General features: G+C 44.5%; 1 protein-coding gene across 4 annotated transcripts in view; it reads right to left on the bottom strand.

Annotated features, from left to right (window-relative positions):
• Window positions 1-24,346, bottom strand: part of FKBP5 (FKBP prolyl isomerase 5) — a 940,582-nt gene that overhangs the window by 416,944 nt on the left and 499,292 nt on the right. For all 4 annotated transcript variants that reach the window (XM_086923252.1, XM_086923254.1, XM_086923255.1 and 1 more), the window contains one exon: window positions 13,336-13,450. In XM_086923252.1, the coding sequence (XP_086779378.1) occupies window positions 13,336-13,450 (115 nt within the window). The remainder of the gene's footprint in view (window positions 1-13,335; window positions 13,451-24,346) is intronic.

Below are 24,346 nucleotides of genomic sequence, written 5' to 3' on the forward strand. Positions count from 1 at the left end.
TGTATACTTTATGCTTGAACCTAGCGTCTTAGTAGCTTTTCAGAGTACATTTTGAATAGTTTTTGAAATTTGAAAAGGGTCAAAGCTGACTAGAACAAAATGAGAAATGTATGTTTGTTGTTTGCACTGTTCGTTGTTTTAATTATTGTCAAGCTCCCGGACCAAAGCATAAGCCACTGACTTTGGGGCATAGCACTTAGCTATCACCCCAGCATATGTATATAATCATACATAGCGATGTGAGTAGGTATATATACAAAACTTGCATCATGTAAATTAGAAGAATTTAATTCTTCTAATTCAAGAGGCACTAAGTCAATTAACAACAACCAACCCAAAAATGTCATAAACATGTGGCTTATAAATTTGGAATAAGGAAATTGACATAGGTTGAGATTCAACCTAGAGAAAAAACTACCCCTCCCATAATGCATCCTAATTGCCAACTGGGCAGTAGGGTATAAATACTGAAAAGCAAAAACGGACTTGTTACTACCGTGATCAAGAACAGTCTTTTGTTCGAAACGCGTAGGTGAGGAAGTTTTACTTGAGATGGATTAAATAAGCTTGAAAACATCCGAGAAGAGTGCGGTGTCTTTTTGAAATTGCTCGGAATATATATATATATATATATATATATATATATATATATATATATATATATATATATATATGTCACGACTCCGAAATCCTAGCAATACCCAGCCGGGTCCCAGGAATAAGCACTCTCGAGCTCAGCAGTTTCTCTAGCAGGGTTTATTCAAACAACAGACGCGTTTCGGGAGAGCCCTCCCTTCCTCAATGTTTACATCAGAAGTGCAGTGCGCAGCGCCATTATCTATGTTGCACAATGAATTGAGACAAACAAAGGACTAATTCTCGCACGCAAATTTGGGCGCCATCTTAGAGTGTGTGATATCAACATAGTTAGTATTGAATTGCTATATAGTGAATAACACCTAAATACCTAAAATCACAAAACTTAAATGTGACCATGTCGGTTAATATCTTGCCGTGGATCGGCAATTGCAGCCCAATAGGACTGCCACAACTTAGGTGTGATCAAAAGACTTAAGCAATTCAACTAAGCAAATATTGCTAATGGTAGCATCATCCATTACAAAAACTCTCTGGACATTTCTAAATACATTACAAAAACATTTCAAATAGAACTGGATGCCCAGTACTGGACTCATTGGTTCTCATAACACAATAATACACATTGTTAACCCAAGTGAGAGGCCAATTCTTCTCCCATATTTAAACCTCCAGGTGCCTTAGTCTCCAGGTCTATAATATAACGGGACTCAAGTCTCCTAAGTGTGAGCAATCTGTTGCCCCCTCTAGGATTCTCTCCTACTTGGTCCAAGCAAAAGTACCTGAGAAGATTCCTGTCACTGTTGTGTTTCAAGGAAAAATGTCGGGCCACTGGATATGTGAAATCTTTGTTCACAATGGCCCGCATGTGCTCCAATATCCTCAACTTGACAGGATTGATAGTACTCCCAACGTACCGTAACATACAGGGAAATACTAGGCAATAAACTGCGAAGTCTGTGTGGCATGACATGAATTTAGTAATTTTCCTCCCATCTTTCTTACCCGGGACTTCATATGTCAATGTCCTTTTGCTTGTTGCACAGGCTTTGCATTTTCCACAAGGGAAAAAACCTTTAGCGTTCCTCAAAGTGCCTAGTGGTTTCTGAATTGGTTGTAAATAGCTATGAACTATTTGATCTCGTAGAGATCTGGCCCTCCTGAATGTGATTAACGGTGTATTGGGAATATCAGGCCCTACAATCTGATCAGATTTCAGAATGTGCCAATGTTTTGACAAGATAGATCGTAATTTGAAGGAGTCAACAGCATAGGATGTTATAATGCGGAATCTCCCTTCAGTGTTGGGACCTGTTTTCTTTACAAAAAGACTAGCACGGGGTATTTTTCTAACCCTATTAAGGGTCTCTTGGAGAAGAGAAGGATTGTAGCCTCTCATTATAAATCTTTCCATACATTCACCAGCTGCTTTCTCGAAATGTACATTTTGGCTGCAATTGCGCTTCAACCGCAAAAATTCCCCGTAGGGGATATTATTAATCAGTTTGCGGGGGTGTCCACTGGAAGCGTGTAGAACGCTATTCCCAGCCGTGGGTTTGCGGTAAAGTTGTGTGCAAATGCGTCCATCCTTGACACTTACTTCTAGGTCTAGGTAATTCACCTTTTCCCTACTGATTTCACTGGTGAATCTTAAATGATACTCGTTCTCATTGAGCACTTGAATGTACTGTTTGGCTTCATCGATTGATCCATTCCACACCAGGAACAGATCATCTATGTATCTGCTCCAAGCCACCACCTTGGTGTTCCATGTGGCGAGTCTGGGGGCCCAGGCTACCTGCTCCTCCCACCAGCCCACGAATAAATTCGCGTAGCTGGGGGCGAAGCAGGAACCCATGGCCGTACCAGAGAGTTGGCGATACATAGTCTCCTGAAAGAGAAAAATATTATTATGCAGGCAAAATGCAATGAGTTCCAATAGCATCTTATTATGCATTGCATATTTTAATTCTCTCTTGCTTAGGAAATATTCCACTGCGTGGAGACCCTGTTCATGGTCTATACAAGTATATAAACTTGTGATATCCAGGGTGATCAGTATGTAAGATGGTTGCCAATCCAACAATTCCACCTTTTCGATGAAGTCCGTAGTATCTCTAATATACGATCTCAGAGACAGTACAAAATTAAACAGGAGATGATCCAGGAATTTAGAAAGATTTTCAGTCAATCCTCACAACGATGAGATTATCGGTCTTCCTGGGGGGTCCTTGATGTCCTTATGTACCTTGGGTAGGTGATAGAAACAAGGTAGCGTAGGGTTAGTAGTTTTTAGAAACAGATATTCCTCCAAGTCTAACATTTGTTTGTCATGCCATTTCTTAAGCAAGGTGTGAAGGTCATTGATGCTGGCAGAATATTCCTGTTTCTTTATCAAAGCATAGCAGGAAACATCCTGTAGTTGGCGCATGGCTTCTGTAACATATTTGGGCCTCGACATGATAACGATGTTACCTCCTTTGTCGGAGGGTTTACATACTATATTCTTGTCCTCCATAAGCGAATTGATGGCAGACTGTTGCTCTTTAGTGGTGTTAAATTGTGTTTTCTGATTACTTTGTGTAGTTCTCATGGCCATCAGGTCCCTGATGACCACATCAGAAAAAATATCAATTGGATCCACAGCTAGCTGGGGGACAAATTTGGAGGCCAACTTAAAGTCACTCTTCGGTGCGACTTGTTCTATGTGTACATTTGCCAGTCTTTGGGTGAGCGTGTTGTCCACTGTATTGTCTTCCATCTCACCTTCTCGCTTTAAGTTGTGTAAGACTTCGCACGCTGTTAGATCATTCACTGTTAGGAGGTCCGTTTCCTTTCGGTTCTGTCTTAATAGTTTGACTTCTTTGGCTGTTGGTTTGGTCTTATGAAACTTATGTAATTTAACTTTCCGAATAAACTTATACAGATCAATCCGCGTTTGCGTATATTCCATACTTTTATTCGGACAGAAAGTGAGTCATAGCTTTAAAACGGACTCTTCAGCTGGCGTTAGTTGTCTTTCGGACAAATTTACGATGGTCAGTTGTTCCGAGGAACTCACCATCTTCCTCTCCTCTGGCTCCTGGTAACCCTCGTGGTTGTTTTGGTCTAGTTGGTACCTCTGCCTCTTCCCCTTCCAGCCCCCGCGTCGGGTTTGCATGCCTCTTCTGGGGGTTTGTTCCTGCCGTCTCTTGGCCAGCTCTCTTGTATGACCTGGAACTCCTGTTGAAAAGAGGTCTGCTTAGCCAATGCCTCAGAGGTGGTCGTTAGGCCAGTTGTTTCATCACCTGATAATTCACTGGCGTTTACATCGGAATCTGACGTTTCCACTCTAGTTTCCACATTCGATTTAGGCATTTGGCTTTTTCTTGCCACCTCCTTGCGTGGCTGATCATATTTTTTTGAGAAAGTCAGAACCCTTCCCATCGCGTAGTCCCGCTCATCACGGTTGAATTTTTCTTGTTTTCGCAGTTTAATTTTTGTTTCATATTTCTGAAGTCTTTTCTTCATATTAGCCCTAAGCAGTTCTTGTTCTTCTTTATCCGTGTTCTGTGCTATTAGAGTCTCCAGTTCTTCGATTTCTTTCACCACTTTGTCGCGATCACTCCATGCAAATTGGATTTTCGTACGCAGGGACAGTAAAGATTCTCAAACCTCTGGGTACCCTCTGTACCTCAATGTAACCCTGCAAAGAGGTCCCCTCCCACCATTTTCGGAGTTCGCGTTCGCAAAGCTTCTCCAATTTGTGAAACTGTGTTGTCAAAGCATATGGGGTGGTCACATTACTAGTTGGTGCTGGTTTAGAAATGTTCTTGAAGATGCCTCCAGCTGCATCTCTGCGCTCTGCCATGTTAAACATGTTTGAATTTTTTTCAGTTGAAGTTGGTACCTGGTCCCAGGGTCCAACAGACAGTCCTGCTACAAGTTTACTGCTGGCTCTCGCTAAGCCACCAATGGCAAAGTTCGAAAACAAATCAGGTTTGCAAAATTGAGAAAGGCAGGCTTACCGCTCTGAAGGTCAGCCGGCTCATGCAGTTCCTGTTTGAATCGATCCGGAGTGAGATCCAACGCGAAGGTGTAGCTTCAAACCTCCGATTCACGCTCTCCGGTGGTGGCGGTGCACTCGTGTAATTGTCAAAACGCTCCAAAGTTGCACCATACAACACGAGTCACTCGACAAGCGGGTGCTTTCTGCCGCGATGGTGCTCGCGGAAAATATCACGGCTCTGAAATCCTAGCAATACCCGGCCGGGTCCCAGGAATAAGCACTCTCGAGCTCAGCAGTTTCTCTAGCAGGGTTTATTCAAACAACAGACGCGTTTCGGGAGAGCCCTCCCTTCCTCAATGTTTACATCAGAAGTGCAGTGCGCAGCGCCATTATCTATGTTTGCCCAATGAATTGAGACAAACAAAGGACTAATTCTCGCACGCAAATTTGGGCGCCATCTTAGAGTGTGTGATATCAACATAGTTAGTATTGAATTGCTATATAGTGAATAACACCTAAATACCTAAAATCACAAAACTTAACTGTGACCATGTCGGTTATATATATATATGAGTCATGCATATTGTACTAGAGGCAAAGACCTCAATACTGTATATATCTAAGGTTTCTGTACCTTGTATATATGAGAGGATAGCATTACATGAATGTATCCGCCTGAGAGTTCTTATGCACCCAGTACATATGCATATTTCACTGTGAACATAATATAAAATTATCAAGAAATAGTTCTTCATTAAACGAATTATTTAATTAAAATAAAGGACCACCATGCCTAAAATTCCAAGACAACAGGGGTAGGTGCTCCTCTACCCCTGTTGTCTTGCAATTTCTAAATTCTGTTTTTTTTTGGTAACGGTTGACCTGAAGAGTGAGCACTGCAGAATAATTTGGATTAATAGTGTGGGGCGATTGTATACTTCAACCGCTTGTAATTCTGCGATACATGCCTAAAATTTCAGATTGTGACACCCCCATACACAATAAGCCTAGGAACTTGTGGTATTAGGACTAACAACGGCCAGGGCCAGCAAGCTGAGAAATCACCTCACTTTATCCAAAGACCAGGACAGCTAGATACTTGAATATGCACAAAATATAGAGTTCTCCAAGGTCTGCTGGGGCCAGGGCTGGATGCAGCGACCTCTCTGCCTCTACACCCAGCTATAAGAACTACAGAAAAGTGTTGGGTATTTACTGAGTGAACCTAGGTGAACGTGTGGTTCTTCAAGCACAGAGAACCCCTGTTGCTTTTTTGCAGCAGGGCACACTGCTGAAGACGAGGAGCCAGCTCCATCTACAGCACCTACCATCATGCACTCTATACTCTGCAGGCCCTTGAGGATTGTCACCGAGCAGCATAAGGCTCAAGACAGGCTGTAGGGGACGGCATATGTGGGGGTGCTCCACTTCCAGTGCAGACAGCCCACCGCTGCTGCTCTCTGTACTTGGCTCCATGAAGAGCTAGGAGCAGTTCCCCAAACTCTGGTGAAGCCTGAATTACTTACCTTTAACCAGGGTTATTCCAACTCCTCCTCCTTTCTTCGGAAATTACACAATGCGGTGTTATCATATGAAATCGCTTTATTGATGTCATAACTACACTTTTACAATTGATTTATTAACATTTCTTGCTTCATCAAATTTGCTTGAAAATGTACCATTTGCCCACTCTTTTTAAAAATAATTCCCGGGAGGGGGGAGACCCCGAACCTCTTTTATGACTACCAAGCTCGCTTGCTAGTCTTGCTCTACACAGGGGAATCATCCCGCACTTTTACGCCCCACCACTTTCAAATGTCACTAGCCTCCACTGTCAATAAGCATAAACCAGCTCACTTCATTGAAACAAATTTCAAAGAACTGCTTGACCCACCGCTGCATCTTTATTGTTCATGGCATCTAGACCGTAGGGCCTGGTAAAGATAACCCAGTTTGACCACACTCTGCATATGTCAGGCAAAGACAATCCTGCAAATAGAGCTGCCGAAGTTGCCACACTTATTGTTGAGTGTAAACGCACCTTTGATGTAAGCAGTCTTCCAGCTCCCTCATGACGCACCTTTGATGTAAGCAGTCTTCCAGCTCCCTCATGACATAGAGCTATCGTCACAGATAACCAACTTGGTATAGTCCCCCTTGACACTGGTTGAATGTTACTTGGGGGTGCAAACCCACCAGGAGCTGATCAGATCTCCTGAAGGTCTTTATTTAGTCTAAATAATAATTCAAACATATTTTAACGTCTAGAGTATGAAGCGCCCTTTCTGCTTCATTCAATGGATTCAGAAAGAATGACTTTAAGATAATCAGTTAATTGAGGTGATAATTTGTAGGCACTTTAGTTATGAAACTAGGATTAGTATGCAGGATAATTTGTCTTTCTTGAACTGATAGTATGGATCTTGCACAGTAAAGGCTTTCATTTCAATAACTCTTCTCACAAATGTAAACGCTAAGGGAACAGCTGTTTTCCATGTAAGATGTTTGATGTCCGATTTATGGATAGGCTCAAAAGGCCTTTCGATCTGTTGCGTTAAAACTATATTCAGCTGCCAAGTTACCAATGGTTTCCTTACTGGTAGATAAGCCCTAAAGAGTCATTTTATGAATTATTTGCTCTGCCTGCCAGACTACAGGGATTTTTTATTCCAAGAGTATCTGAATCCTAAAATTGCCATAAGATGTACTCTAATCGAGCTATGACGTAAACCAAACTGAGCTAAGGCTAGTAGGTGTGGCAGCCCTTGCGCAGGTTGCAAAGAGAAAGTCCGCAGAAGCACACCAATGACAAAATATTAGCCATTTTGCCTTGTATGACTTATTTGTCGATTCTGCTCTAGCTTTAGTAAAAATGCCCGTGCATAGTTGGAAAATATTCAGTTGGCGAAATTCGTTGAATTCAGGATAACTGCCAAACTTAGAGATTCCCGGTTCGAATGGATCACCTGCCCATCGTTTCTGTAGAGCAATCCTGGAACTGGTTGGAGTGAAATGTGTCACTGTTCTGACATCAGAAGATGCTCTGTATACCAATATTGCCCCTGCCATGCCGGAGCTATCTGGAAAATTCTGCCTTGCTCCCTTTTCATCGTGGTCAGCATTCTCAAGATTAAAGGTATTGGCTGAAAGGCATATGCAAATATTCCTAGCCGTGACATTGTAGTGTATCCCCCCACAATCCTTTGTGGGGTAATCTAACTGCGCAGTGTTGACATTTCTTGTTCGCTGCGGAAGCAAATAGATCCAGGGACAGTGTTCCCCAATTGACAAACATTTTGCTGAGTTGAGTGTCCGACATCTCCCGCTCGTGGCAATCTGTCAGGGACCTTCTTAATTTGTCTGCCTACTGGTTTTTCTTGCCATATATGTACTCCACTTTTACAGATATTTTGTGCTGGAGACACCAACTCCATATGTCCTGTGCCTCTCTGGACATCAGATGTGATCTTGTTCCCCCTTGCTTGTTCAAATAGAACATTGTGGTCATGTTGTCTGTTCGAATCAGGACCTCCTACCCCTTTACTCTTGGCTGAAAAGCTCTGAGCCCCAAGGCCATCGCCTTCAGCTCCAGGAAATTGATATGTTTCTTCTTGTCCTTGTCTGATCACCCTCTGCTCAATTACAAATTCTGGAGATGTGCTCCCCAGCCTTCCTCTGAGGCAAACGCTGTCATGACATAAGTTGACGTCTTGACTAGGAATGTTGACCCCACTGCAATATTAACTTCTTTCATCCACCAGTGCATAGTAATCACCATTTCTGCTGTTGTAGGCACAACATCGTGGAATAAGCCTGTATCCTGCATCCATTGCTAGTCATGTACGGACAACATTTCGGTATGAGAGGAATGCAAGTTGATACCATTTGAGAAACGGTTTTTGAAATGCCTTAATCAAGTGGACTTTTTTGCTCGATAGGGTAGACACCAATGCTATTTCCTTTGCCACTCTTTCTTTTGTTGGATACATCTTGCAAATGTTTGTGTCTAGAACTGCCCCCAGAAAAATAATTGTTGGGTTTGGAACTATATATGATCTCGACTTGCTTATCTGGATACCCAAATCCTTGAAAAGTTGAAGGCATGCCTTTGTAGAGGCCAGTGTAGCCTTGCAGGAATTTGCTTTTATCAGCCAATCATCGAGGTATGGAAATACCTGATGGCCATATCTTCTCAGGTAGACTGATACCAGTGCCATGCATTGGGTAAAAAGTTTAGGGGTAGACGTTAGGCCAAATGGTAGAACCCTGAATTGGTAGTGACTTCTGTCCAATTCGAATCTGAGATATTGCCTGTGATTTACATGTATGGAGACATGAAAAAGCCTCCCAGAAAATCCAACAAAGTAATGTGGTCTTATGGGTTTAACAACTGAATGACATTTTGAAGCGTAATCATTCTGAATGATTGTTTTTTGAAGTACTTGTGGAGCTGCTTGAGGTCCAATACCTGTCTCCATTTCCAATTTTTCTTCTTCCGCATCTGCAATTTTGTGGAGCTCCTTTTATTGCTCCCTTCAATATCATAGATTTGATTTCCTCTCTTAACAGCCAAAGATGCTGGTATGACCTTCTGATAGGCGGATGGTATGGAGGTTTCTGGATAAATTCTAGGGTGTGCCCATACATTATAATGTCAAAGACCCACTTGGTGGAAGAGATGGGCTTCCAATGTTTTGTAAAAGCTGTAGAGTGTCTCTAAAATTCAAGGGAGGCCAAACCATGGAGGCGACCGGTGTCACTATTTTGTCACTGTCTCCTGGAGGACTCCTGCCCTTTTCCTGTGGCTCTTCTCTTACTTGATTGTCTGAGAAAGTTGTTGACTGTGAAGGTCTATATTGCTGAGAGAATTTTTGACGATATCCGTTCGACTTCTGATGGTATGGCAGATATTGATAGGGTTGTCAACCCTCTAAATGAATATTGTCCTCTGCCTCTACCACCTCGAAAGGACTGAAACCTTTTCTGTTGTAGTACACCCAGAGACCTTGCAGTTTCCGTGTCAACCTTGATCGACTGTAAGGCATTTTCAAATAAAGCTTCTCCATTGTAAGGCATGTCTAAGATTTTTGACTGCACTTCAGGTCTGAATAAAGTTGCCTGCCGTACCTGCCTCCTCAAGACCACAGCTCTGTCCATTTGCCTGAAACCGGTGAGAGCTACATCCATCACTACATCTATTATCTCTGAAGATGTCCTTTCCCCTTCTTGGAGGATAGCTCTAGCCTCTTGTCTTTTATCCTCTGGCAGAGACTCTAGAACTTGAGCAAGGTTTGACCAAATCTGACTGGTCATGCCTACTCAGTATGGCAAGGACACTGGACGTCCTTATGGTGATAGCCAGCATGGCAGAGTTGTGCTATCCTACGTTGTCCAATCTCCTACCCTCCTTATCCAGAGGAGCTGAACAGGATGTCGTTGGGTTTTTGAACTTCTTTGTGCTACCTGCATAACAACCAAGTCAGGTTTAAGATGACCAATCAAGCAGGCTGGAGAATTCTCCAAAGACTTGTATTTCTTTTTAAATCAGGCCTCGTTATTGCTGCTGCCACTGTAGCTGGGTTCTTCATGTCTGTAAGTCCCTCAACCCAAATGTATTCAACAATTGGTATGGATCGCACAGACTTTTTATTTGACTCTTTAAAATCATACAAGAAGCATTTTGTTTGTTGGACAGAGAGCGGAAGATCAAATCGCTTGGCAGCTCTATTAAGAAGTGCATCAAATCCCCCAATATCACCTAGCGGTGAGCTAGCAACAGGAGGTGTTGGTGGGGCCAATTAGTCATCTCATTCACTACCTGTGGTAGATGTCAGATCTTGTGGTATCTCACCCTCTTCGGGCTCATCATCATCATCTTTCAGATTGATGTAGTCATCATGAATGGTGATAGTCTCCAATTGTCTTGGCTGCTGAATGTCTTTACGCAGCACCAGCGGGTTTGTCTGCTGTGATGTTTCCACTTTTGGAACACCCGCTTTCACTTGTTTTGAAGGTTCAGGTTCCTTTTCATAAAACCTTATATAATAGTCTGTCAACATTAGATGGAGATTTGTCACCAGTGCTACAGGGACTTGTTTTATAGGTTCTTGTGCTGGTTGTTTGTTCAGTACTTACTCATAAGGGTCATACTCAAGGAATTCCTTGTATGTTTCCCCCCACCTTGCTGTCTATCTTTAAATGAAAAGTCACCTTGTAAGTATTCAGACCCTTGTTCGCCCTCCTTATCAGAGTCTTGACATTTGGCAGGTAGTTGTGATGGACTTGTAGCACCTCCGAAAGGCCCCTCATCACCCTCTTCTTCCAGCTCTCCAATTTACAGAAGGCACACTGGTGGCAAAGGTGAAACTTTGGTAGGCAATGTCAGTTTTGGTCATAGGACTGGGTCTGCACTGACCGTCTACAGGCCCGTCACCAGTGCCACAGTCGAGGATAATGCTTTTTGCTTCGATAGTCTTATCTTCGCTTTCATCATTGGAACTGGCGTCGACAGCACAGACTGCAGGGTTCTGTGCCAATGAGGAGACCGATGTCAACAATCTTGCAGTTAACGATGACATCATCGACATGAGTTGAACTGTTGACAAACCCATAGACACCGTAGCAGTCAATGTCGTTGGTGTAGCCATTTTCTCCATTGACGGTGCCGTAGACTGCCTCATTGACGATTTATTCAATGACTTGTCTGATGTTTCTGAGGTAGGCTTTCTGGTGCTAGCAGAGGCCAACAGTCTTTCAAAAGGTGTTGAAGGGTATGATACTTATGCCTTTTGTTTTGTTGAGCCTTGAGGTTCTGGGGAAGTCTCCTTTTCTATTTCTGGCTTCTTCTTGTCTGCTGCTTTATGGGTCTTTTATATGAGGTTCGCCTAAATCCTTTCCAGATTTTTCCCTTTCCATTGTATTCTTCACCTTGGAAAAGGACCCTTCATCTCCAGAGTCGGGAGTTTCTGACACCTTCCTTTTCTAAGGCCATAATAGCAGTCTTGCCTCTCTGTCTTTGAGAGTTTTTTACAGAGGAAAGTCTGCAATATTTGCAGTCTTTGGGTTTGTGGTGCAGGTGCAGGCCATACAGGCACTCCTTGTGAGGATCTTCAGAGAAAAGCCTAATTTTCCTACAGATCTTTTATGTGCGGAACAAACCCTTTTTTTAACTTTCTGACATGCTGAGAAACCTCTTGGAGTAGCCATTATACTCCTTCATAACATAAAGTTCACATGGTTTGACAAAATTAAGCTCTGATAAGAAAACTGAGCAGAGCTCAGAGAGACTCCCTCTCACATGATATGTGGTAAGAAATCTGAGGATGAAGCCACTGGACAAGAGGAATGAGTCAAAAGCTTTCTTCTGATTGGTTGAACTTTGGTTGTGCTCAAAACGATGTGGATTGCTACACAATCCTATGGGATATGTACACTTCAGAACAAGTCAATGGACTTTTACTACTAGTAATAATTACCATGGGACTTCCATCACGACAATGGGGAAGATCCAAGCATGTGAATCTATAAAAGATTCAATACTGGAGAACTGATCCTTCCAGTAAAGGGTTGTTGGTTAAAGACAACTCGATCCTAAGCTCCTGTATTATTATAGTGCAGAGGCTAATGAGTAGCCCATACTCCCTGACAGGAGTGGGGTGCAGAAGAAAATGTGGAGCAATGTTTCCTTTTTTGTCATGCCTGGAACTGTGAGATGAATAGGAACATGCTGTTCTGAATGCATGCTGGAGCCTGGCACCATTGAAAAGTACTATGGGGCAGAAGGTGCAAGTTATGCCTCCTTGTACTTTTCTGCAGGGAGGTGTTGGAAGATGGAAGGGATGGGTTGGTGCAGAAAGGCCTCTTCCTTCATGTTTCCAGCAGTTTCCTGCTCAGGTTTTATAGCTGAACATCACTATTTCCAGAAAGTCTCTGCAATATTTCTCATTCTGGACCTTTCAAATAAACATTCTCCCCACCTCTCTAACATTCACTACCTCATTTCCCAAATGCTCACTTCCCAATCAGCAATGCAGACTAGACCCAGGCAATCCAACACTTGCAGATCTGTCTAACCTAGAACTTCGATCACCCTACTGCACTATTGTAGGTTGTTGAAACACTCTCCAATCAGTCTCCCACTGCAATGATCTAACAGACAATCCTAGGCTACACCTGCCTGATTGTCATTGTCCATTCCCCCAAACTCTGCCTTCCCAGGTCCACAAACCTTGCACTGGCACATGCCATGCTCATGCCCAAAGTTTGTTATTCATTATAATCCAGCCCTGTATCATTATGCTAGTCTCCCTAACACAAGTTTCGGTCTTCCCAGCACTATACTCACTTACTGTCACACCTTCTTTCTTTAGCTGCCCAATATTTGTGACTCTGTATCATCAAAGCTTGTTGTCCTATTTAAACAGCAATCATTGTTTCTTAACATTTATTACTGCCCCAACATCCACATGACCCTTATACTTGCTGGTCACCATTGCCCTCACATTCCATGTAGTCTTAATCACCTTAAGTTATTGCTTAACATCTCACTGCCCTCCAATATCTCAAATCTCGCTGTCACCCCAATACACTCTATTCATTAACCCAATACACCCTTTTCACCTTCAACCTAACATTCACAGTTCAAAGAATTCTGAAAAAAAAAGCCAAGCTCACTGCTTGGTCAAAATTCTGTAGAATGCTTTCCTCTGAATACAAGACCACTCAGTAAAAACGGTGTATCCAGTACTCACTATTCACTGTTGCCCCTTCATTTGGATTAGAGTAGCCCTCCCCTTTTTGTTTGATACGCCTGATGATACCGCCATCTTCAAATAGGTCCTCCCCTCGGTAATCCAGAAGCTCTATCTAGAAAGAGTAAAAAGAAATATATTTAGGAAATCTATTCCAAGCAATGAGAGGAACAGCTGTTGGAGGAGAGCGAGAATAAAACATAGGAACTGACTATACATTCTAGGCAGTTCGAGGATTAAATAGGGGGAGGGCTAATGCAAAGGAGCAAATGTAAAGAATGGTGGTTTAGATAGAGAGCTGTAGGAGACAAAAGAAGGGTTGTACCTGTAACAAGAGTTTCCTAATATAAATATCCTTCCAATTTTTTAAACGTGGAATTGCCAATCCTCATACTCCAGTTAATTGAGAAGGAGTGCCAGTAATCAACATACTTTCTGCACCAGTAAACAAAACACCAAGAAGATGCCTTAGAAATATTCTATCTTTGTATGTACATCATGCACAGCATTGCAAGGTAGACAGTTTTTGCTTTTACATTCCAAAACCTCATTTTACTCAGCGAGGAAAACGAAACAAAAATGCACATTTAAATCTCTTCCAAATTACTAAAGAACACTCAAGTCGTTTCTACAAACATTAACCAAAACTGAGGACAAGGCTTCCATTGTCATGAGATGACCACAGAGAGGCTTGGGAGCACTGCCTTGTGCACCCTATGAAGGAGGATCAGAAACAATGATTGTCCTGTTCCATGACTGTATCTGGTACTCACAAGCTCAAACAGTTTAATCACGTTATAGTTCTTGTAGAGTTGAGAACACCAGCTTTTTCAGCGTATATCCTGAAGTCTGCCATAACTTGCTGTTAGAAATTGGCTTTCTGATTGGCAGAGGTATGCACCCTGCCCAAGCAGGAACCACAAATCTACTCAGGGTACGTCAGATGCACACCCTAAATTAACCTGTGCTCACCCCCTGGTAGCTTGGCAGAGCGCAGTCAGGCCTAACTTAAAAGGCAATGTGTAAAGTATTTGTGCAACACGTCAAACAGTGTAGCAGTGAAAACAGCACATAAAATGATACCACACTAGTTAGGAAAATAAAGCTTAATTTATTGACCAAGACAAGACCAAAACATTAAAAATCCATTTCGTAGAGCCAGAGTTATGAATTTTTAAAACATATATTGAAATGTTGTTCTTCAAACCATAAAGTGCCAACTGGGCTTTCTGTTTGCACTAGAGGAGGTCAAATCCAAAAGTTTATGCTGACCATGATAGAGCGCGGGTTAGATACAGGGACCAGTTTGGCCGCTGAAACAGTACCTTTGTTCGCAGTTGCGTCGCTGTCGTGGGCGAAATGTGAGGAGCAGAAGAGGTGATGCGTTGTCGTCGGTCCCTTCGGATGTAGTTGATGCATCGGTTATGAATCCGCACAAGTCGGAGATGGGTTGTCATCAAACTCCAAGATGTAGCTGATGCGTCATCGCCGAGCTACTCAAGTAGAAGGTCCGTCGCAAACTGGAGGCAATGAACCACAAAGTTGTCATTGTCTTCGGTCCTTGAGGAGATGAACTGGTTCTGAGCAACACAAAAACGTTGATGCGTGGCTTTCTGCTGGAGCAGCCCTTTCTACACACTTCTAAGGGCCTAGGACTGAATTGGCACTACTTGGCAGGACAAGACTCACAGATGGCAGTCCAGGTGCTGTTGCAGGGTTGTCGGAAGTCTTGATGTCCCTGAGACATCAGAACAGGAGGGAAGCTGACAAGCCCTTGGAGTCCCTCTGGGTTCAAGTGGTGTAGGTCTAGTCCTTCCCACCCAGGTAGGGAGAGCAGCAGGCAGGTCAGCACAGCAGAAAAACAGTTCTTCCAGAGCAGCAGCCCAGCAGAGTGACAGTCCTTTAGCAGCACAGCAGTCTGGTTTCCTGGCAGAGTATCCACAGGTCCAGAATTTAACTGAGTTGGTAGGGTCAGAATTCCAGTTCTTACACCCAGTGGAGCCTTTGAAGTGGGGGAGACTTCAAGGAGGGGCTCTGAAGTGCACAGTGATCCTCCCTTCCCGCCCTGGCTCCAGACTCACTACAGGTGGTTAGCTGTCTTTTGTGTGGTGACAAAGCACATTCAGGTGTAAGTGTGAGGCTGTACCCAGATCAGCTTTTCCATCCTGTCCAGTATGAGCCATTAGGTGTGGATGGCCCATCAGTCACACTCCCCTTCGTTGTATGGCTCACTAGAAAGCATAAGGCCCAGCTATCACCCATTACAAGCGTGTATTGGAGACAGGCAGCAGGCACATGGGGCAAGAGCAGAAAAATGTCAACTTGCTAAAGATTTGCATATTCATGTAAAACATTTTTTCACAGATTGAATGATGCAATTCAGGGCTTGCGTAGTGCACCCTGTAACCTGAGCATTTGCTGAGGTCAACTGCTTTGATTCAATAAGGGGCGAGGGTGGAGGTTAGCACACTAAAACTATTTCTTGGGTTGAAATTATTTGTTTGTTAAATTGTAGTGCAATACGATGATGTTCATACATTAACTTGCTAAAAGTGGCATTTTTAAAATGGTAATGATAAATTCGGCCTTACCATTAAAGAGGATTTATCATTACAATTCCATAGGTACTAAACATGACAGCTCTTCATTCTTCCAATTGGGAATTACACTTATTAAATGTAACAAGGAATCCCCAATGTTATCCTATGAGAGGGGTTGACCTCGCAGTAGTGAAAAACAAATGCAGGAGTTTTTCACTACCAGGATGTGTAAAACTATAAAGAACATAGCCTCCCTTTTAGTTACACAGCATCCTGCTTATGGGCTACCTAGGCCCTATGTTAAGGGTGACATATGTAATAAAAGGGGAGTTTCAGGCTTGGCAAGGGGTTTTAAATGCCAAGTCAACATGACAGTAACACTGCATACAGGGTCTGCAGTGGCAGGCCTGAGACATGTTTATATGGCTACTTAAGTGGGTGGCACAATCAGTGCTGCAGACCCACCAGTAGCATTTAAATTACAGGCCCTGGGCACGTGTAGTACATTTTACTAGGGACTTAAAGGGAAATGAAATAGACCAATTGTTTTTAAGCTAATGTTACCATGTTTTAGGGAGAGAGCACCTGCACTTTAGCACTGGTTAGCTGTGGTATTGTGCCCAGAGTCCTAAAGCAATCAAAATAACGAGGTCCGAAAAAGGGGAGGAGAAAGGTAAAGGCGTGGGGTGACCCTGCAGAAAGGGCCACTCCCAGCACTTGCCATGTTCTTTTGAATATCTGGATAGAAACAAATTTAGATCTCTTGAAAAGCTTGCAAAGAACAAAATAGGAAAAGGTTCACATAATCTTAAGCCCAAACACAACTGTAATTAATGACATATGGAAAATGTAATTAGTACAGCAGGAATAACAATACACATATGGAGGGGTGTTTTATTTTTTTCCTGCTGTTCCCCTAGGTTGACTAACTGTCAGGGTATTTTAAGACTGAAATTTGCTGTCTATTACTCCAGTATTTAATGCCTTCTGTCCTGTAATTAAGATGAGCAGACATTGTAAAGTTGACTTTCATTTGACAGGACTTTGACTCCAACCACCAGCAGCTTCAATAGTTCGCTCCAGCGCAGACTCTCCCCTATTGCCCCTATCCACAGCACAAGCCCCTTTTGTGGATGCCATCCGAGCCCTGCTGTATGAAGAACCTGATTAGGTGGACTGTGACGGAGGCAAGATTTTACCCTTCACAGGCATACTACCATTATGTTAATAGTTCTTGGCATGATGCTAATTCTTGGAATACAATGTGCATTCCCATCCTAACTGATTCCCATCCCTAGCACAATGGTGACCTAGCTTAATGACGTTGTATTTTGGCTTAATGGACATTCATGACATGATATACCCCTGACATAGAACTGGGCATGGCTTAATAACTGTAATTACTAACACATGTGCATCCATAGCATAATGATGTCAGCCCCTGCATATGCTCTCCCAGGCTATATGGTATTAACTGTTGGCCTGATGTATACATCCATGGCATAATCCTGCTCAACCCTCACCATTGCAGCATGAGGATACCAACTTCTTTAACAATGCTGGCCCTGGCGTCACAGCGTCACAGTGTCAATCTGTGGCCTATTGTGGGTGTCAATGCACGTGCATTACCAATTAAGTGCAAGAAAAGCTGTGGATGGCATGTTAAAACACAATTTTACAAGTTGAGGAATAAAGTCCCCTTGTAACTTAACTCTTTTGATGGCAGGATGTTTTTCTCTAAACATTTTTAACGGACCCTATTTATCCATCCTTCCATCCACTCAACTTGCTCATTCATACATCCATCCATACACCTTTTTATCAATGTATCAATCAATGCACTCCCACACATTCATATACTTATGCACTCATTCATTTATGTATGCACCTATATAGCACTCACTTACCCATCCACCCATCATGAATATTTAATGTGCACAGTGGCCACAGTAGTGTGACAGTAGAACCTAGCGGTTCATATGTGCAGCTTGATAAAGTCTGTTTTTAACAATATCCTTGCTGTGCTCAGGTGCACTTCTATGTCAGCGGTGGCTCGTCTGCTAAGGTGGAGGAGCATTGCCCCACTGCTCTCTGAGCAGTTCATAAATGAAAAATAAAATAATATTAATGCAGCATTACTATCATTTTATTTTTCCTATTGCAGAGCCTAAGTTCCTTATATGTGGGCAAGGCTGGGCTCTGTGACGCCAGAGCACTGCAGGGGGAGGAGTGGTGGGCTCTCCGTAAGTACGCCTGGGTAGAGAACATGCCCAGGTTCCCACTTCCTGTCTGAACGCTGAACCACGGTGCTCAGACCAATCACAACGCTGCATTGCAGAGTTGTGATTGGCTATGGGGAACCTGGGACTCAAGAAAGATGAAGAGGCTGCCGTCGGCCGTAGCCAGGTAAATGTTTTTTTTTTTTAAATTAAGAGAGGATAACACGTGAATTCCTTCTTTCAGGCTCTCCCTCACCATGCACACCTTCAGGAAGAACCTCAAGACCTGGCATTTGGCTGACCCGGAGCTGCACCCCCGCCCATTCCCCCCAGCGCCTTGACACCCTTACGGGTGAGTAGCACGCTTTAGAAGCCCCTGATTGATTGAGGCTGTACACTACAGTGTTTCAAGTCCTGATGATATAACCCAATCACACTCGCTTTCGGGGGGTTGAAACGTCGACGTGATGTGAACGAGAGTACCATGCCCAAATAGACATGTACGTGACAGGCTGATAATCACATGTATCTTTAGGGGTATTTACAACACTGGGCGCTAAAGCACATTTCTGTATTTTTATGTTAATTGTGTTGAATGTCTCTGATTGTCCATTGTGGTAGCACCTGTATTTATGAGGCTCCTTTTTACACATTTGTATATATGTCACAAACATTGTTCACAGTCAGTACCTAGGGCCCGATTAGGATCGCGGTGAATCCGCATCCTCCGGGCCGGCGGAAGCCACCGCCGGGTTGGAGGATGCGGATTCACCGCTGCGGACACAGAAAAGACCCCCCGCCAGATTAGGATGGCTGGGGGGTCATGTTTCCGTCCGCCGCGGTCGCCTTCCGACCGTGGCGGAAAAGCTCTAATATGGCGGCGGTGTCTATCAGACACCGCCAGCCATATTAGGATGCCGGCGGAGACATGCTTTTCCACGGCGGATATTCCACCGTAAAAAAGCATGTGGTCTTTTCTGTTTGGGGGCCCCTTGCAGGCCCCCAGGGTGTCAGGGGGTGTGGGATGCAGCACTTATTTCTTAAATAATAGAATGTAATTGCAAATTGTTAAAATACAGGGTATAAATAACCTTTTAAAATGAATTGTCAGTTTTCTCTATGTATTCTGCTTATATACATATCCATTGCTTTAGAAATAGTTGTGGCTATTATCGTTTGCAGAATAAGTTAACAATCAAAAACCATTTATTGACTAATGGTGGTTCATTATGTACAGAGTCTGTGGCCACTCAGAATGACACCTTCGGTCTATAGGGATTTATAAGAGGATTTATAAGTTTTCACCCTTGCTGACATGGTTAAGCCTTTCCATAGGGAAATGGGCATTTTCTACTACTTCATTACATTCGGCTAGTGCAGGAGATATCCATAAACACAGGAGTCAGATGTAGCTAGCTGAGATTGTGGTAAACCCGAAAACTTCCATCCACATATCCATCCATGCTCTCCCTAATCCTCCCATCAATCCATCTGCTCATGTTCATATTTAACCACTCCTTCATTCACACCACCACAGACAAATAAACAATTTTGCTCTATGCTTCTAAAGCCAATGCTTCTCAAATGAGGCCAAAAGCTCAAACAGCTCGACTCCAAAGGGCCAGAGCTTTGAAGCAGAAGATGTCTTGTCCCTTTATTTGTCTGTTGAGCTATCAGCCTGTATTCACTTCCATATGCTGCACTGCTAGCAGACATGTGAATCGATCTGACAGAGTTGCTAGACATAACATTATTAATAGCTTCTTTAAATGGCTAAAGGCCACTTCTCCACAGGATTGCCCATACCATGACTTTTTCTTAGCAGTGAAGGGTGGCATGCTGTGTTAGCTCACTCTACAAATAATTTTACTGGACTGATTGAAAAGAAAGATTGGACTAATAAAGGACACTATACTACAGTTAAAATCTTGAAAATCTATGGAGCTTCAGAGTCCACGACTGCAAGTAAAACTATGTGTAGTCTTGAGGAAACTATATTGCTGATATTGAGATAGGCAGAAAGACAGACAGACAAATATCGATATATACATGTTCAAGACAAGAAATATACAAGAAACGATTCACCTACAAGGGAGTTAACTGATCTAAACAAAAATGTCCTTCTGACATAAAATCACAATACTCTTTTTAGCATGCAAAGCGAAGATACTGAGTTTGTTGGTCCGCCCAATGCTTTTCATTTATGAGAAATGCTCGGACAAAGAATAAATAGCACAACAAATCAGCAAAATCTATCAGCTAATTAGAAGAACAGTAGTTATCTAGAAAAAGCCCATAATAAAGCGATCAGCTGGCACTGCTATACATAGTGTAAACTTTCTTGGTGCTAATTTAGTTACACTGAAGTTGGGATTACAATGGTTCTTGATCAAACCAAACATCCGGTGGTATAAAATTATCTGAGCAAAGAAAAAAACGGAAACCAGCCTTGCTCACAGCTTAACTCCTATCTGACCATATAATGTGCCTTTTGCATTACCAAGGGCACTAGCATGGCAAGCTTCAAAAAGAATAATTTTAGAGAGGAGTCGTGCTGGAGTCCACTTTTAGGGCTCAGGGAAGGGGTAGTTTTTAGAAGGGCTGGGAGGGGGGAGGGGAGGAGTCGCTCAGGGGTCCACTTCCATGGCACAGAGGAGGGGTAGTTTTTAGGTCTCGCCTGAGCCAGAGCATGTGCTGCCCTGTGAGACATTTACTATTTGGGTTTTCAAAGTGCTGCCAGACCTCGCTGGTCTCAAGCCATCTGCCTCCCTTCCAGCATGATCACTAAAGCGCACGCACCCTTCGACTGCTTTTGCGCGCAGCCGCCATCTGCCTCCCTTCCAGCGTGATCACTTGTGTGCTGCCAATGCTTGTTGTATTTAACGCTTTGATTGTTCAGTGGGTCTCATCAGGGCTGCTTTCACTGCTTCGGATTCCTCGTGCCCTCAGCTCTTCTTACCAGTGGCAGGAGCACCCTCAGACAGTCGCAGACGCTGTGTCCCTTCTGGTCTCACAGTGATGTGTTGCTAATATCTAGTTCTACAGCTAATCTTGATTTCCCTGCATGTAGTGTAACGGGACAAAAACAACAGTTGATGGACAAAATGCAGAACAATGTCATACATTCACCCCAGTACAGAGATCTGGGCCTAAATCCATGTTTATTTTGCACTCCACACCACCCCAGTTCAGACATGGCCATATGCAAATCAGCCTTGACCATGTGCCTCATGGGAACAGTCCAGCCCGAACTGCCAAGCCATGTCTTTCCTGGACCGGAATCAAGCATCCTAGGACCGGTTTCTGGCTATCAGCCATCTTCAGCCAGGATAGCTTGACTCCAGTGGTGTGGAGAGCATGGGACTCACGTCTGAGCATACCCATCCCACTCGGGGTGACCAATGCAAAAACAACAGTTGATGGACAGAATGCAGAACAATGACATACATTCACCCCAGTACAGAGATCTAGGCCTAAATCCATCGTTTTTTTTGCACTCCGCACCACCCCAGTTCAGCCATGGCCATATGCAAATCAGCCTTGACCCTGTACCTCATGGGAACAGTCCAGCCTAGTGTAACGGGACAACAGTGCTTGAAATGGAAAGTAGAAGTGCGTCAGCAAATCTCAGCCTCCGACCTCCTTGTGTTTCCATGCGCCGCCCACTGTCTGCCGCCTGCCGGTAACCCAATTGCTCTGTGTCCCCCCCCCTCCTCCCCCGTATTCCACCCCCCCAACTTACCACGCCTCCACGCATGCGCTGCCCTGTGAGACATTTAGTATTGGGGTTTTCAAAGTGCTGCCAGACCTCGCTGGTCTCAAGCTTGCGGTTACGCGTGCGTGCAAGCGCGCAGCCGCCATCTGCCTCCCTTCCAGCACGATCACTAATGCGCCCGCACCACTCGGCTGCTTTTGCGCGCAGCCGCCATCTGCCTCCCTTCCAGCGTGATCACTAATGCGCGCGCACCACTCTCGTGCTGCCAATGCTTGTTTTATTTAACGCTTTGATGGTTCAGTGGGTCTTATCAGGGCTGTTTTCACTGCTTCGGATTCCTCGTACCCTCAGCTCTTCTTAACAGTGACAGGAGCACCCTCAGACAGTCTCAGACGCTCAGTCCCTTCTGGTCTCACAGTGATGTGTTGCTAATAGCTAGTTCTATAGCTAATCTTGATTTCCCTGCATGTAGTGTAATGGGACAAAAACAACAGTTGATGGACAGAATGCAGAACAATGTCATACATTCACCCCAGTACAGAGATCTAGGCCTAAATCCATCGTTTTCTTGCACTCCACACCACCCCAGTTCAGACATGGCTATATGCAAATCAGCCTTGACCATGTGCCTCATGGGAACAGTCCAGCCCGAACTGCCAAGCCATGTATTTCCTGGACCGGAATCAAGCATCCAAGGACCGGGTTCTGGTTATCATCCGTCTTCAGCCAGGATAGCTTGACTCCAGTGGTAGCGAGAGCATGGGACTCACGTCTGAGCATACCCATCCCACTCGGGGTGACAAATGCAAAAATAACAGTTGATGGACAGAATGCAGAACAATGTCATACATTCACCCAAGTACAGAGATCTGGGCCTAAATCCATCATTTTGTTTCACTCCACACCACCCCAGTTCAGACATGGCCATATGCAAATCAGCCTTGACCCTGTGACTCATGGGAACAGCAGTCCAGCCCGAACTGCCAAGCCATGTCTTTCCTGGACCAGAATCAAGCATCCCAGGACCGGTTTCTGGCTATCAGCCATCTTCAGCCAGGATAGCTTGACTCCAGTGGTGTGAAGAGCATGGGACTCACGTCTGAGCATACCCATCCCACTCGGGGTGACAAATGCAAAAATAACAGTTGATGGACAGAATGCAGAACAATGTCATACATTCACCCCAGTACAGGGATCTAGGCCTAAATCCATCGTTTTTTTGCACTCCACACCACCCCAGTTCAGACATGGCCATATACAAATCAGCCTTGACCCTGTGCCTCATGGGAACAGTCCAGCCTAGTGTAACGGGACAGCAGTGCTTGAAATGCAAAAGTAGATGTGCGTCAGCAAATCTCAGCCTCCGACCTCCTTGTGTGTCCATGCGCCGCCTACTGTAACCCAATTGCTCTGCGTTACCCCCACCCTCATCCCCCGTATTCCACCCCCCCAACTCACCACGCCTCCACGACGTGAGCGGAGGGTGTAGCAGAGGCCAAGGGCTAGAGGAGCACAGTGCAAGCAACACTGCAGCTAGAGGAAAGGTGGAGGATGAGCCGGCGAGCACACCTGGGCCGCTTCTGTGAGCTCTCTAGGAGTCGGACTACTTGTCTATCACTACTCCTGCAGACAGGGTCCTCCGTTTGTAGCGTCGCTTGCAGTTTTTTTGCAGCTTTCAGGTTTGAGCCTCTTGGACTCAGTCTGGTACTCAGAGAGCAGAGGTGCCATAAGGGAAGGGAATCGGCAGGGCAACAGGAGCAGTGCGGGCCGCCCCGGTAAACAACTAACGTGGGCTGAATGTACAACCATGACCTGCAGGAGTCGCATGAGCCAAGCCAAGCCCAGGCCCAAAGCAGGCCCAGGGCGGCGGCGGCCAAGACCGCAGCAGCTGAGGAGCTCTCCCTCGGCACTTGCACCGGAATGCTTAGGGGCCTACCCTGACGCAGTCTCTCTATGCAGCTCCCTTACCCAATAGCTGAGGACCCCTCCTGCCTGCTCCGCTCTGGGCTCTCCTTTTGCTGTTGACGCTGCAGTTCTCCTCACTCTTCTACACTCTGCAGCTCTAGTCACATGTGCTGAACACTTCAGGAACACAGAAGCACAAGTTCAGTAAATGGGTACTGCCATGTAAGTATTGTCCCTCTGGCACTTTGTGTCCAACCTCGAGGGGCTGACCAAGCCACTTTGCCTCTGTCCCCATCAGCGGTGGTGGGGTTCTTCCCTTACTCATTTGGCAGTAATGTGCCCCATCCAGGAGGCAGATGCTTGAAAGAATTTGCTGGCTGTCGCTGCACTCTCTTCCTAATGAGTGATAGGTATGCTTCACTCCTATATAAACAAGATTTTCTACCGCCTTCCTGCTGGTGCCCCTCCCATCGACAATGCCCGTGCTCCAGCAAGCTTGCTCCAAGCTTGCATGGGCACATGAACCCCTCAGCTGCACGCCTATGTTACATGGCTCAGACAGGGCCACATGCCCACCTAAGGCCTGGCTGCATAGTTGGCAAATTACTGCTGGGTTGCCATTTGTCTCAGGA

The sequence above is a fragment of the Lissotriton vulgaris genome, chromosome 5 (genome assembly GCF_964263255.1).
Source record: "Lissotriton vulgaris chromosome 5, aLisVul1.2, whole genome shotgun sequence".
NCBI classification, from domain to species: domain Eukaryota; kingdom Metazoa; phylum Chordata; class Amphibia; order Caudata; family Salamandridae; genus Lissotriton; species Lissotriton vulgaris.